General features: G+C 43.9%; 1 protein-coding gene across 2 annotated transcripts; it reads right to left on the bottom strand.

Annotated features, from left to right (window-relative positions):
- Window positions 1–2,427: 2,427 nt before the first annotated feature.
- Window positions 2,428–15,235, bottom strand: TM4SF19 (transmembrane 4 L six family member 19). Of its 2 annotated transcripts, XM_008064237.2 has the most exons (5): window positions 15,146–15,235; window positions 6,250–6,451; window positions 5,788–5,865; window positions 3,001–3,170; window positions 2,453–2,731 (listed from the first exon to the last, which is right to left on the bottom strand). In XM_008064237.2, exons 2-5 carry the CDS (start codon window positions 6,448–6,450, stop codon window positions 2,551–2,553), a joined length of 630 nt encoding a protein of 209 aa, XP_008062428.1. In that variant the 5' UTR covers window position 6,451; window positions 15,146–15,235; the 3' UTR covers window positions 2,453–2,550. The 2 variants fall into 2 exon arrangements, with proteins under 2 accessions (XP_008062429.1, XP_008062428.1); XM_008064238.2 differs by lacking the exon at window positions 5,788–5,865 and having other exon boundaries at window positions 2,428–2,731; window positions 15,146–15,197.
- Window positions 15,236–15,551: the final 316 nt, after the last annotated feature.

Here is a 15,551-nt window from a genome sequence, read left to right as displayed (position 1 = left end):
CGTGCCTAACATGTCCAGAACTAGATAGAAATTATCTTTACATTCTCCGTTAGTTGTATGGAGGTGTCTATACCTTTCTCCTGCAGGAGAAACTTCTATGTATCAGGCACAACCTAGCCATGACCCCGAAACTAAATCAGCCAACAGGGAAATGTGTTACAAACACAGGCAATGCTCTGGATACTGTATGCAGGAATACGATGTGGTGCCTGGACTTTGGGACTCCCTGCCTGCTGAAGATGTTTTGCCTCCTTCTGTCTCTGTCAGGTCTATCTGTCCACCTTCCCCACCTGGACAGGCCCTTGGACCAGCAGCTCTGGAGAGAAAGGGTGAGGTTGTGTTTGAAGGGACCCAACTCCTGCAGGCTCTTCTAGTTTGACTGTTGATGACAGAACCATGCCGTGAGCCCTGGGGACAGAGGAGCTGCTGTGTCCTGGAGGCCTTCAGTGCTTTGGCAGCTCCTCCGTGGCCTGGGACAGTGCTGGGATGGAGCTGGGATCCAGGGAACAGAGGAAGGGAAACAGTAGGACTTGGGGCCCAAATTCCCCTGCTGGCTTTGTCCACTCTGTGGCAAACGGAGCTTGAAGTTCTCGAACTCATTTCCTGTGCCTGCCCACCACCTCTTCTCTTGCCAGTATCCATCTTCCTGGTTCTTCCCAGGCTTCTTCTGCCTGCCTTGGGTTCTTCCTGTCCCTTGCATCAGACTTTCCCCCAGCATCTCCTTCATCCCACTCTGACTCTTCTCACCACCCAGCACCATACCCTGACCAAAGACCCTAAAGTGGGGAAACAGGAGGCCTCTGCTTTCCGGGTTCCATGTTAGAAGCAGCCGTGGCATCACAGTCTTCCACCACACTAGCCCGTGTCTCCCCTCCATGCCTTTGAGTATGCTGTTCCCTCTGCTGGGAAACCCTTTCTTCCCTCTCTGCTGGTCTAACTCTCTAAAGTATCAGCTCAGGCACAACCGAGGCCTTCCCCGATCTCTCCGAGGCCCTCTCCCAGGAGGTCCAAGCTCTCGTTACACCTGTGCTGAGCTCTCTTGTGGCATTTGATGCTCCAGTCATTAGTAGATGTGTTTGTTTCCCTGACCTGATGATGGGTGCTTCAGTGGAAAGGCAGAGTCCAAGGGCAAAGATCATGTCTTGGTTACCTTCGGATCTGCGGCATGCATGGCACAGTTGGGACTCGGGATATACTATTTGTTGAACTCTACTGAACACTAATGAAAAGAACGTTGGTGTGTTAGTCTGCTAGGACCGCCATAACAGAATACACAGACTGGGTCGCTGAAACAACAGAAATTTATTTTCTCACAGTTCTGGAGCCTACAAGTCCGAGATCAAGGTGCTGGCAAGTTTGGTTTCTCCTGAGGCCTTTCCCCTTGACTTGCAGATGGTTACCTTCTTGCTGTGGCCTCACATGGCCTTTTTCTCTGAGCTCATGCACAGAAATCTGGTATTTCTTCCTCTTTTTATAAGTATTTCTGTCCTATCTGATTAGGGTCCCACCCTTATGACCTCATTTAATCTTAATTACTGCCTTAAAGGTTCTATCTCCAAATAGTCACATTGAGGGTTAGGACTTCAACCTGTGCATTTTGAGGAAACATAATTCAGTCCATAACAATGAGTGAACTTGAATTTAGGAGATGGGGGTTGGGTGCTGACTTTACCTTAACCTCACTGCGTGCTTTGGGGTAGCACGCCCATTATCCTCTGGGAGCCTCAACTTCTCTGTCACATGTGGCCAGTTCTATGACATTATCAGGAGGCAGAAATGAGATCATGACTGGATATATATTTTTTTGAGCTCGAGTCTCACTCTATCACCCAGGCTGGAGTGCAGTGGCATTCTCACAGCCACCCCAGCGTCGACCTGCTGGGCTCCAGAGATCCTTCTGCCTCAGCCTTCCAAGTAGCTGGAACAACAGGTACGTGCTACCACGCCCGGCTAACTTTTTTATTTATTGTAGAGATGAGGTCTCACCAAGTTGCCCGGGCTGGTCTTGAACCCGTGGGCTCAGGCAATCTACTCTCCTTGGCCTCCCAAAGTGCTGGGATTACAGGCTGAGCCACTGAGTCCGGCCTGGAGGATATTTTATGGACTATCAGTTCCTACACAATTCTAATAACCTAATTATTTCTTCTAGTAATGTATCGCCTTGAGGTTTATGATGTACTTTAAAAGCATTATATCATTCATCCTAAACGCAATGAATTTTGATGTTGTTGTTATTTTAATATTTGTTTACTTATTTATTTATCTTTTTTTAGAGACAGGCTCTCACTGTGTCATCCAAGCTGGAGTGCAATGACACAATCACGGCTTCCCCCATCCTCCACCTCATGGACTCAAGCTGTCCTTCCACCACAGCCTCCCAAATAGCTGGGACTACAGATGCACACCACCACACCTGGCTAATTTTCATTGTTATTGTTACTACACAGATACCTAAAAGAGAAGTTTGTTTATAATTCAAGCCCATTACTTGCAGAAAGGGTTTTTGGTAGCTTATGATGAAAACACCCATGCGTGAAAGGGCGTTGCCTTTCACTTCTCACAGAGGCTGCAGAAAAGGCCCAGGAAGCTGTTGATGAAATGAATGACCACCAGGAGAAGCTGGAGCAGGCTGACGCACAGAAGGGCCGAGAAGAAGGACACATGCCAAACAACAGCTTTGGAGGGCTCCAGGCAGACGGAGTTCCAGAGTGAATGGTCATACAAATAATTTCTGTTCCAAAAAACAAGGAGACCAAGAATTGGGGAATAAGTAATGAAAGTCAAACAACCCCCAAAAAAAGCTGGGGTCTCTTCTGGTCAGTCACAAGACTGGACTCGTGAGGGTAACTGCTACTGCTGCATTTGTAATTTTCTGAGTGTCAGAGGAACAAGATGCTAGAATGTAAGACCCAAGGGAGTGTGTGGTCCATCTGACCCTGTCTGCCCACCCCCTCTCTGTCTCTGAAAAAAGACTGAAAATTCAAGTCTACATCCATTTACCTGTTATGCAGGTCTTTGAATGGGTAACCATATTTCCAAGCTTGTGTTTGATTGAAGGATGAGACATCAAACATACAAAAAGGACCATCTTTCAGAGCTACTCCAGAAGTGATGAAGCAAATTAAGGCTCCAAGTAAAGCCAGGCCACTTGACAACAGGGCCGTAAGCACCTGCAGAGGGAGGGAAGAAACAGTGCACTGAGATGAGGTTGTGGTCGCGGCTGGATGCCTTGTGGGGCGAGCCAGTTGAGTCTAACTTCTCTGGCTCTCAGGCTTTCTCACATCCGGTCACAGGGACAACTCTCCATGACACCTTATTTAAAGCACAACCCAAGGTGAGGTGGCTGATGAGAGGTTCCTGGGTGGAACCAAGAAAGACTGGGAGAGAAAGGGCTGAGAATGGGAAACAGAGACCTAGAGCTCTCTGACTTAGCAGGCTCTTCTGAGTGTCCTAGCAAATTGGCATCAAAAACCTTTGCACACAGACTACAGCGATGCAGCCTCTGAGTTAAAGGGGCAGGGTCATTATCGCATGCCCACCTCTGACTCTTTTAAGGAAAAGCTCTACTTTTAAAAGTTACAAGCTCCCAATTCTGATTTCTCTTCCTCAAATCAAGCATAAAAGGAAAGAAGGAAGAAGGAAGGAAGAAAGGAAAGGAGGGAGAGAGGGAGGGAGGGACGAAAGAAAAGAGGGAAGGAAGGAGGAAGGGAAGAAGGGAAGGAAGGAAGAGAAACAGAAAGAGGAGAGAGTGTACAACTGCAGCTCAACTCTGGAAGGACTCCAGTTCTGTCATTGTGTTTTTCCAATCAAGAGTTCCTTTGGTTACTAGTCTGTGTTCTATTATTTCTCTCCCAGAAGACAACAATGGATTTCTTTCCTCAGCAGGTTTCTTGTCTGCTTCCATATTGGCTTCTTTCTTAGGGTCCTGGGGATTTTTTTTTTCTCCCTCTCAAAGAATACATACATATTGTTAAAATTTGAATAAAACCTATCTAGAGGTTTTCTGTAGAGTCATAGAGTAATTTTCCCACTGCTGTCAACCTGGTTGAGAGCTGGGGAGGCATCAGAGGAAGGTGTGTAGTAAGTTTTGACTCTGAGTTAAAAGATTCAGTGGAAGGCTGAGGCGGAAGGATTGCCAGAGCCCAGCAGGTGGACGCTGGGGTGGTCGTGAGCATGCCACTGCATTTCAGTCTGGGTGATGGAGTGAGACTCCAACCCAAAAAAAAGAAAAAAAAAGATTCAATATGAATTAGTTGCCATAAGCCTGGGACAGTAGTTCTCCAAAAGTGGTCCCTGACCTGGCAGAACTTGCTAGTAATGTAAATTCTTCTGTTCCACCCCAGATCTCCTGAATCAGAAACTCTGGGGATGGAGCCCAGCAATCTGTGTTTTAGCAAGCCCTGTAGGTGACTCTAATGTGCATTCAGATTTAAGAACTACTCGACTAGGGGAAAACCAGACAGACTATGAATGAAATGTACTGGTGTTTATATTTCTTTATTTAACATGTGAATCTGAGTCAGTGGGGTTCCCAATATGTGGGCCGCAGACATCAGGGCAGGCTGTGGAGTTACTTAAGGAGGCCACAAATTCATGTCTGAGACTGTATGCAGCATATCATTATATGTGTGTGTGTCTGTGTGCGTGTGCGCGAGTGCATGTGTGTATAAAGAAAGAGAGAGAAACAGAGAATTTTAAACTTACACAGTTGCTGCTATAATTAATCAAGTATAAATACACAAATTTGCTGGGCTCAGTGGCTCAGCCTGTGAGTGGATCGCCTGAGCCCGCAGGTTCGAGACCCACCTGGGCAGCGAGACCTCATCTCTACAATAAATCAAAAATATCAGCCGGGCGTGGTAGCACATGCCTGTAATTCCGGCTACTCGGAAGGCTGAGGCGGAAGGATCGCCGGAGCCCAGCAAGTCGAGGCTGCGGTGGCCGGGAGCGGCCACTGCACTCCAGTCTGAGCGACAGAGTGAGACTCCAACTCAAAAAATAAAAAAATTTTTAAAAACCCACAAATTTATTCTGGGCCCTCAGTTTCATTATCTGTAAAATGGAGATTAGAATCCAGTGATTAGATCATCTCTGGAAAATCTTCCTGTTCTAAGAAAACATTAGTTCAAATAGCCAGGAAATTTTCCATCAATGACACATGATTACAATGTGCATAAATGATTTATTGTCCATATTGTTCAATAGGCTAAAAAAAATAACAGTTCCTCACATTTGTATTGACATGCAAATGTGATTCACTAAGCACTTACCCCCCTTTCTTGATTAGCTCCCGTTTTACAGATAAGGACCTGAAGTTGAAGAGGTTAAGCAACTTGCCCGAGAGCTTAGAGTATTAAGGGGGCATGATCAGGCCAGGCTTGGTGGCTCAGCCTGTAATTCCATGCTTTGGGAGGCCGAGGTGAGTGGACTGCCTGAGCCAGCGGGTTCATGACCCGCCTGGGCCACTTGGCAAGACCTCATCTCTACAATAAATCAAAAATTGGCCGGGCGTGGTAGCGTGCGCCTGTAGTTCCAGTTACTTGGAAGGCTGAGGCGGAAGGATCACCGGAGCCCAGTAGGTCAAGGCTGCGGTGGCCGGGAGCATGCCACTGCACTCCAGTCTGGACAACAGAGTGAGACTCCAACTCAAAAAAAAGGCGGGGGGGTGTCATGATCAAGACCTGACTTAAAGCCTCAAGATCAAAATTGCCTCTTGACCACTCTGCCTCTAGAGTAATAGCATGTGGAATCATTTTCAGTGTTAGAAAAGTAGAATCTGGTGCTTACATTTAGACAGAGCCCACTCTTACTGAAGCAGCCATTTTTCCAGCCCATCAAGGAGATGAGAATAGCTGCAGTGAGTACCTGGAGAGAAAAGAAGAATGTTAAGAAGAGATTGGGGAATTTACTTTTCCAGCCGTTTCTAGCGGCTACCCATAACTGTTGAAATAGAGTGGTTGAGCACCTCACGTGGGCTCAATTGTCCTACTGGCTTTGACAGTTGGGGCCCACTTTGGGATGATTAGCCTGATCTACCCCTGTGGACACTAACTTTCACACCTAGCTTGCATACTGCCAAGCTAAAATCCAGCTAGTCTTCTTATCCCTTGGAGCTTCTATGAACCCAGAACCAGCTTGTTAGAATAAGCTGTTCTTGCAAGGAATCAAAACACTCCTCCTCCACCACCTTCCTCTTCCACGCCTGGAGACACTTTGGGAGTTCACACCCAGGGTAACCCAGACACTCACCATGACACCTCCTCCCCAGAGGCCAGAGCCCAACATGGCATGTCTACCAATGAGGCCCCTCAACAGGTAGGTAACATCCCAATTAGGAAAGAGGAGTGCCATGTTGGCCCCAGCAGCAAACAGGGCTGCAGTCCCGAGACTCAACCCCAAGATGCGGGAGCAAGTCCGTGAGCATGCCAACACGCAGGGAGAGGACAGCATCCTGAAACAGATGGAAAGAGAGTCATGGCAGGACTGCTGCTGGGAGTATGGGGTAGAAAGCATGGGTGGTGGGGGAAACAGGCTACAGAAACTGTCATCTTACAGGGTCAGATCAAGGAGAACCAAGGAACTTGTTGAAAAACTCTGCCCCTTATAAATCTTTCCCATTTAACAGGATGTACTTGCTTCGTTTTCTGCTAACCCCTGCTCACACATACACACTTCATATCCCATCATATTTTGCTTGAGCCTCTATTACAGTGGTTACTTCTATTTGGCAAAGAAAACAAAATTTTAAAGATGTCATCATGATGTCCACTCTTACCACGTATAGTCAGCATTCTAAGGAGATCCTATTCAGCGCAATAAGGAAATAAAAGAAGCAACATTGTCATTATTCACAGATAATATATCATATATATGCAAAAAATCCTAAGGAGTCTGTCAAAAAGTTACTGGAACTAGTAGGTGAACTTAGCAAGATTAAAGTAATATACAAACATTCTATTGTATTTCTATACACAAGTAATGACAAATTGAAGATTAAAATTAAAATAATACCATTTACAATAGCATAAAGTATAAATACTTACAGATAAATCTAACAAAATATGTGCAAGACCAATATACTAAGAACTACAAAGCACTGATAAAAAATATGAATGAAGATCTAAGTAAATGGAGACATATACCATGTTCATGGACCAGAAGACTTAATATCATTGACATGTCAATTCTCCCTAAATTGATGCAGAGATTCAAAGCAATCTCCATCAAAATCCTAGCAGAATTTTGTTGTAGAAACTGACAACCTTAATTTAAATTTATATGCAAATGCAAAAGACCTAGATTAGCCAAGACAATTTTGAAAAAGAACAAAGTTGGGGAACTTACATTGTTCAAGACTCATTATAAAGTTACAGTAATTAAGATAATGAAGTCATGACATGAAAAAACATATAGACTACTGGAACAGACTAGAGAGTACAGAAAAATACCTATGTATATGATAAATGATAAATGGTTTTTGGAAAGGTGTATGAGGGGGACCCAAAAAACTTGAATTTATTTATAAAAATGTGTGTATTTATTCTTACATGTTTGAACTTCAGTCACCTACAAGGTACTTTCCATTCTATGCAATATACCCATAAAGAGACTTTTTCCACTGCTAAAAACAGATTTTTTTTTTTGGAGTTGGAGTCTCACTCCATACCCCAGGCTGGAGTGCAGCATGCTCACGGCCACCCCAGCGTCAACCTGCTGAGTTCCGGCTATCCTTCTGCCTCAGCCTTCCAAGTAGCCGGAACTACAGGCGCATGCTACCACACCTGGCTCATTTTTGGATTTATTGTAGAGACAAGGTCTCACCATGTTGCCCAGGCTGGTTTGGAACCCGTGGGCTCAAGCAATCCACTTGCCTCGCTTCCCAAAGTGCTGGGATTACAGGCTGAGCCTCCGAGCCCAGCCTTCAACAGATTTTGAGCTCATGAATTTTGATACCTTTTAAGTGCTTCTGCCGTTCTTTGTCTCACCTCTTTCATATCAGCAAAATATTTCCTTTTGAGTACTTTTTCATCTGGAGAAACAAAAAAATAGTTGCTTGGGGCGAAATTGGGTAAATAGGGAGGGTGGGGTATGGGGGTCATGCTGGTTTTGGTCAAAACCTGCTGAATACTCAGCACGTGTGGGCAGATGCATTTGTAAATCACTCATCATGAAATGGGCAAACACGTTGAACGAATCTTCAGAAGAAATTCACTGAACCCAAGCACAGCTTCTCACAACAATGCTAGCTGGTACACTGATGTTGATAGATTTCCGGAACACTAACCTCTAACCTAGTGGGGGAAACCTGTATTACAAGTGCCCCGCCCTCCTAAAAAGTAATTCTGGTTTGTTGGGGGTCTCCCCTCATAATTCTGTGGAAAAAGGATAGTATCTTCCACAAATGGTGCTGGAACAACACATATGCAAAACAAAAAATTTTACCTTGATTATTTATACTATATTCAAAAATTAACTTGAAATACATCATACACCTAAAAACTTTCTAAAAATTTTAGAAGAAAACAAAGGGGAAAATTGCTGGGACCATGGGTTAGACAAAGGTTTCTTAATAAACAACAAAAAATACAATGTGTAAAAAATGACAAATTAGACTACTTAAAAATTATAAATGTGCTCTTCAAAAGAAGCCATTAAGAAAATGAGACGACAAACTACAGATTGGGAGAAAATATTTACAATACATACTTTGTGAAATGTACAGAAATGTGAATACACTTTTTTTTTTTTTTTTTGAGTTGGAGTCTCACTCTGTCACCCAGACTGGAGTGCAGTGGCCACTCCCGGCCACTTGCAGCCTCGACCTGCTGGCCTCCAGCGATCCTTCTGCCTCAGCCTTCCAAGTAGCTGGAACTACAGGCACGCACTACCACGCCCAGCTAATTTTTGATTTTATTGTAGAGATGAGGTCTCACCAAGTTGCCCAGGCGGGCCTCGAACCCGTGGGCTCAGGCAATCCACTCACCTCAGCCTCCCAAAGTGCTGGGATTACAGGCTGAGCCACCGAGCCCGGCTACATACACATTTGACAAAGGACTTGTATCTAAAAATATATAAAGAACTCTTAAAACACTATAATAAGAAGACAAACAGTTGAATTAAAAATGGGAAAAGATTTGATAGATGCTTTGTTTCATCTCACAAAAGAAGATATATGCATGACAACCGAGAACATGAAAAGATGCTCAATGTTATTAACAAAGGGAAATACAAATTAAAACCAAAATGAGATACTAATATGCACCCACTGGAATTGTTACAATTAAAAACATGGAACTACACCAAGTGTTGTCAAGGATATTGACCAACTAAACCCCTCATACATCACTGGTGCCCTCATACAATGCAAATGGTACAGCCACTTTGGAAAGTAGCTTGGCAGTGTCTTCTAAAGTTAAACATTCACTTACCAAATGTAAGTGATTCTATGTCTACATGTTTATCCAAGAGAAATGAAAACACATGCCCACACAAACACTAGTATTTGAATGTCCATAGCAGCTTTATTTATAGTAACTAAAAATTAGAAATATGAAACAACTCAAATGTCCATCAACAGATGAATAGATAAACAAGATATGGTATATACATACAATTGTGTATCATTCAGTCATAAAAAGAAATGAAGTTCTGATGCATGGTACAACATGTGTGAAACTTGAAAACACTATGCTAAACGAAGGTACTATGTTAAGCCAGACACTGAAGGACATGTATTGTATGATTCCACTTATATGAAATATTCAGAACTGGCAAGTTTGAAGAGACAGAAAGTAGATTAAAGGTTATCAGGGACTAAGAGGAGGGGAGAATGGGAAGTTATTGTTTCATGCTGACAAGTGATGAAAACTTTGGAAATAGAAAATGGTGATTGTTGCACAATATTGCAAATGGAAATAATACCACTGAATTGTACACTTTAAAATGGTTAAAATGACAAATTTTATATTATATAAACTACCACAATAAAAAAACAAATTAAAAAATTAGAAATAACCCAATGTTCATCAGTAGGTGAATAGACAAATTGTATTACATCCATACAATTGAGTGCTACTACCCAACAGTAAAAATAAGTAAATTACTAATACACATAACAGGAACAAATCTCAAAAAAATTATGGAAGTGAAAGAAGCCAGAAACTAATGATTACTCTCTGTCTGGTCCTATACATGTGAAATTCTAGAAGGGGCAAAACTAGTAACAGAAAACAGATCAGTAGTTGCCAGGTGTTGGGCATGGGAGAGAAGATGAATATAAGGGTATAAAGATACTTTTTGAGGTGAGGCATATTCTATATCTAGATTCTGGTGGTGAATAAATAACTGTATGCATTGATGAAATTCATCAAACTGTACAATTAAAATGTGTGAACTTTATTGAATTTACTTATATACCAATAAACCTGATTAAAAATTAAATATCATATCTAGATAAATTATAACATGCTTCCTCTACTTCTTTTCTTATCTCCTTTCTCCCTTTTATATTTTCACTGATATGTGAACTTTTTGTTGTTTTTATAAAGTGTGCAATTAAGGTCAGGTGCGGTGGCTCATGCCTATAATCCCTGCACTTTGGGAGGCCAAGGTAAGAGGATTGCCTGAGCCCATGAGTTTGAGACCAGCCTGGGCAACTTGGCAAGCCCTCATCTCCACAATAAATCAAGATAAATTAACCAGGTGCAATGGTGCATGCCTGTAGTTCCAGCTATTTGGAAGGCTGAAGCAGAAGGATCGCCTGAGCCTAGGAGGTCGAGGCTGCAGTGGCCTTGAGCGTGCCATTGTACTCTACCCTGGGTGACAGTGAGACTAACTCAAAAAAAAATTTTTTTAATAAAAATAATAATAAAGTGTGCATTAAAATAGGACTAGTAATATGTGGATAGATCCACAGACACAGCATCCCCAGGAAGTGATCCATTCCCACTTTGTAGTTCAGTTACTGTTTGTCCCCCTTAAGACTGTTGACATTCTTCTATAATATGTTGCTTTACATTAATCAGAAATATGAAGCCAGGTTTGGTAGCTCAGCCCGTAATCCCGCACTTTGGGAGGCTGAGGTGAGTGGATTGCCTGAGCCCGCGGGTTCGAGACCCACCGGGGCAACTTGGCGAGACCTCATCTCTACAATAAATCAAAAAATTAGCTGGGCGTGGTAGCGTGTGCATGTAGTTCCAGCTACTTGGAAGGCTATGGCGGAAGGATCACCGGAGCCCAGCAGGTCTTGGCTGCGGTGGGTGTGAGCATGACACTGCACTCCAGTCCGGGTAACAGAGTGAGACTCCAACTCAAAAAAAAAAAAAAAAAAAATCAGAAATGTGAAAATGCGGGTCTCGCACATTTTTGCCCTCCTGGCACCCAGAGCCCAAGATGCTCTCTTCATTTCTCTTTCTCTCTCTCTCTGTCTATATATATATATATATACACACACACACACACACACATATATATAATACATATGTAATGTATGATAATGTGCATACACACACACCCATAGAGTAGCACCTTTTTATTTTCAGGGGATATTTCCAAGACGCCCCAGTGAATGCCCAGATAAGCCCACCATAAGTCAAAAGTATATTAAGTTGAATAGGCATTGAATGCTGGCAACACAGCCGATAGTCTCAGACTTACAATGGTTTGACTTTACAATTTTTTTACTTTACAATGGTAAGAAAGTGACATGCATACAGTAGAAAACATAACCCTATCATAAGTTAGTTGTAAGGAGCTCCTTGACTTATGTTGAGGTTAAGTTCCTATAAACCATCACAAAGTTGGAAAATTTTTAAGTTGAGCCGTTAAAAGTCTGGGACCTCTGTACTGTTTTTCCCTATGCAAACATACATATGATAACATTTAATTTATAAATTAGGCACTGGAAGAGATTGACAACAATAATAATGAAATAGGACAATTATAAGTGATATAATAAAAGTTATGTAAATGTGGTCTGTCTCAAAGTATCTTACCATGTGTGATATTTTCTGACCACAGTTGACCAAGAGTAACTGAAACCTCAGAAAGCAAAACTGAGGATAAGAAGGAACTACTGTATATAATAACATACACAGTGAGATATTTCAGAGTGTAAAGAATTAAATATAAGGTATAATATATATTTGTACTTGTAACTTGTGTGGGATACAAGGGAGACTAAAAAAAAAAACCCTGAAATTTATTAAAAATTGTGTAATTATTCTCACATGCTTAAACTTCAATCACCTTCAAAGTATTCTCTATTTGATGCAATATGCGTATTGAGACACTTTTTCCACTGCTCAATATGGTTTCTGAACTTGTCAATTTTGATGCCTTTTAGTGTTTCTGTCGTTTTTTTTTCACCTCTTCCACATGGCAAAATGCTTCCCTTTGAGGACTTTTTTCATCCAGGTAAATAAGAAGTCTCTTGGGGCAAGGTCAGGTGAATAGGGAGTGTGGGGCAAGGGGGTCATGCCGTTTTTGGTTCAAAACTGCTGAACACTCAGTGCAGTGTGGGCAGGTATGTCATCATGGTAGAAGAACCAGTCACCTGTTTGCCACAACTTGGGAAGTTTCTTCGCAAATGGTCATGTAACCTTCTCAAATATTCCAGATTAAAACTGGACGACTGTTTGATCTGGAAGAACAGATTCAGAGTGCACTACAAGGGGCAGGCCCTCCAAAAGATAATTCTGTTTTTTGGGAGGAGGGAGGTCCCCTGGTAATTAAACAATATTCATGTAAATGCAACTAATTTTAAAAATAGGCCATTACCAATACTATCACTGAGGCCTCAGGTATGCCATTTCCAATTCTATACCACCTTCCTGGACTCTTTTCTCAGGAATGACAATTCCATATTTTGTTTTTATCATACTTTTTTTTTTTTTTTTTTTTTTGAGTTGGGGTCTCACCCCATCACCCAGGCTGGAGTGCAGTGGCATGCTCACGGCCACCCCGGCATTGACCTGCTGAGCTCTGGCGATACTTCCACCTCAGGCTTCCAAGTAGCCAGAACCACAGGTGCATGCTACCACACCCAGCTAAGTTTTTTGTTTATTGTAGAGATGAGGTCTCACCATGTTGCCCAGGCTGGACTCAAACCCGTGGGCTCAGCCAATCTTCACACCTAAGCCCCCCAAAGAGCTGGGATTACAGGCTTGAGCCACCACACCTGGCCTATCATACCTTCTTAAAAGTTTTACAATTTAGGAACTCAACTTTTTTGTGAAAACTTGATTAGCCTAGCGTTTTCTACTTATCCAGATTGCAGCTCACGGTAAAGAGACGAGTGACAGTCACAGCAAGTGGGGAGAGGATGGGCTTTGACCCCAACTCCCTTACCCTCACCCCCTCAGCGGTGGGTGACCTCTGCTTCTTCTCACCTCAGAACTTATCTCCCGCCCCTCCCCCAACAGGGAACTTCCTGCTGCAACTCTCATGTTTTGGGGTGAGGAGTTGCCTTTGCCTCATTCCTTCCCTCTCCTTGGGGCATTAGCCCTCTGATTCGTGCCTCTCCCAGCGAATAGAATAACTTGTCCCAGACGAAAGAAGTCCAGGCCAAGAAGAAAGGGGCATATGGGGAAAGTTGGGGCTGGGATACAAAGGAACAGTGTCCCTTACCCCAGAGGTCCAAGGCCTGGAGGGAAGGGTGGGGGTCAGCACTCAGGAGGGCAGGTGTGTGTCTCTTCCCTCCTCACCCCTCCACCTGCGCCCAGCTGGCTGTCCGTGGAGGCCTCTTTTCCTGAAATCAGCCTCCTTGCACTAGTTGCTCAGGTCCTCAGTCAGGGTGAGGAGCCCGTCCTGCTGCCAGGTGACAGGGCACCTACAGGACAATGAATGGCCCTTCCCACGGTCTGTCGATCCTGTTGTGAGGCCGGTGCACGTCTGGGCAGCCTCCCTCACCAGACTGTCCCATCATTCAGTGCAGGGCTCTGTGTGTGTTTCTGTGTTGAGGTGAATGAACCATTAGCAAGGGTGTCAGCAAGCCACAACTTTAACTCACTCTCCCCTCAGATGACTGACAGGAGCCCAAATAAGGACTGTGGTGTGGTTGGCCTTTCAAGCGCGTGCTCTAGACCACTAGGCCAGGAGACGCTTTCCTTCAGGAATGCCTTCAGCGCCTTCAAATCAAACCACCGGTGCATAAGGCCTGTCTAGACACAGAGCAACAAAATCAACCTCTCTGACAATCTCTTTCATGGAAATTTTTTCTACAGGAAAGTCTTAGAAGGGAAAATTAAAATGACGAACACGTAGAGGGAAAACTTGGGCGTGGCCTCGTAGATGAGAGGAATTCAGATAATCCTAGCTGTCTGCTAACCTTAAACACACTTCCTGTGCTGACCTAGGAGGCTGTGGCTTCATTTGAATTTCACTTCCTCTTCCTGACTTTGTTACCCTAGAAATTACAATGTTTTGAGAAATGCTTCCAAAAATGTGAGCCAAGAGACTAGCAGAGAGGTTGGCTGATCTGATATCCGAAGAGACAAAGAGGATCGGAGGGTAAGATTTTAAAACCAGGCTGTAGAGGAGGCCCTTACCTGAGATCCTGCTGTGTGAACAAATCCTCAGCTAAGTGTCAGGGAAACGATAGAAGGGATTGGCTAAAGTATATGGAGGAAGAGGCAGCAAATTCTCTGTGGGCCTCGTTACCGCCCTTACCACCTAGCCAGCCTTTTCTTTCATTTCTTCATCAGTCAGATACTTATTAAGGGACTACAACCTGCCAGGCAGGGATACAAGTATAAGACACAGTCCCTTTTCTTGAGGAACTAGCGGGAACACAGCCAAGGCAAAAAGCGATTGTAATGAAGTGTGATAAGTACCAAGAAGAGGTGTCTAACAGAAGGCATGAGGAACACTCACAGAGGCACCTAATCCTAGCCTGCAGAAGCAAGGCAAAGGCTCCTGGAGGAAGTGCTCTCCAAGCTAAAACTTGACTAACAATGAGGCATTAAACCGGGAAAAGTATTCTAGGCATGTACAAAGACCTGAAGTCAACAGATAGAGTCCGGTGAAAGAAGTTGACTGAATTGCCTGAAGTCACACAGCCCTCAAGTGGCAGAGCCAGGGCTGAAGGGTGTGCTCTTAACCTCTAGGCTGTACTGTTCCCTGGCCAGACCCTTTCATCTCTGCTTACCTGCATCTGGTGGCAAGGATCAGGAAGGGAGGGAAAGAACCTGGAGAAGGGCTCCCTCTTCAGAGTGGGCCGTCACTCCTGCAGCCCCAGCTAGGACTCCTGCAGGGGCAGACCTGAAGGTTCCTTTTTTCAGGACTCTTTCCAGGAGGGCCAGGGAGGCTCTCTATATATGTAGAGGTCACCCAGATGTGTCAGTGTGTGCGTGTGTGTGTGTGTGTGTGTGTGTGTGTGTGTGTGTGTGTGTGTGTGGGCACCACTGCCCACAGGCCTCCATTCCTCTTGGAGAGCCTCTCCTGATGACCCAGCCTCTGCTCATTTTCATGTGATTCTAAGAAAGGAAACAGGAGACATGGCCTCATGAGTCACTGAATGCACCAGGAGAAACACTTCACCCTCCGTTCTTCCC

Source organism: Carlito syrichta, unplaced genomic scaffold (assembly GCF_000164805.1).
Source record: "Carlito syrichta isolate Samal-C Ts95f unplaced genomic scaffold, Tarsius_syrichta-2.0.1 Scaffold307240, whole genome shotgun sequence".
NCBI classification, from domain to species: domain Eukaryota; kingdom Metazoa; phylum Chordata; class Mammalia; order Primates; family Tarsiidae; genus Carlito; species Carlito syrichta.
Note: the sequence above shows the minus strand (reverse complement) of the source record. Positions and strands in the feature narration are given on the sequence as shown.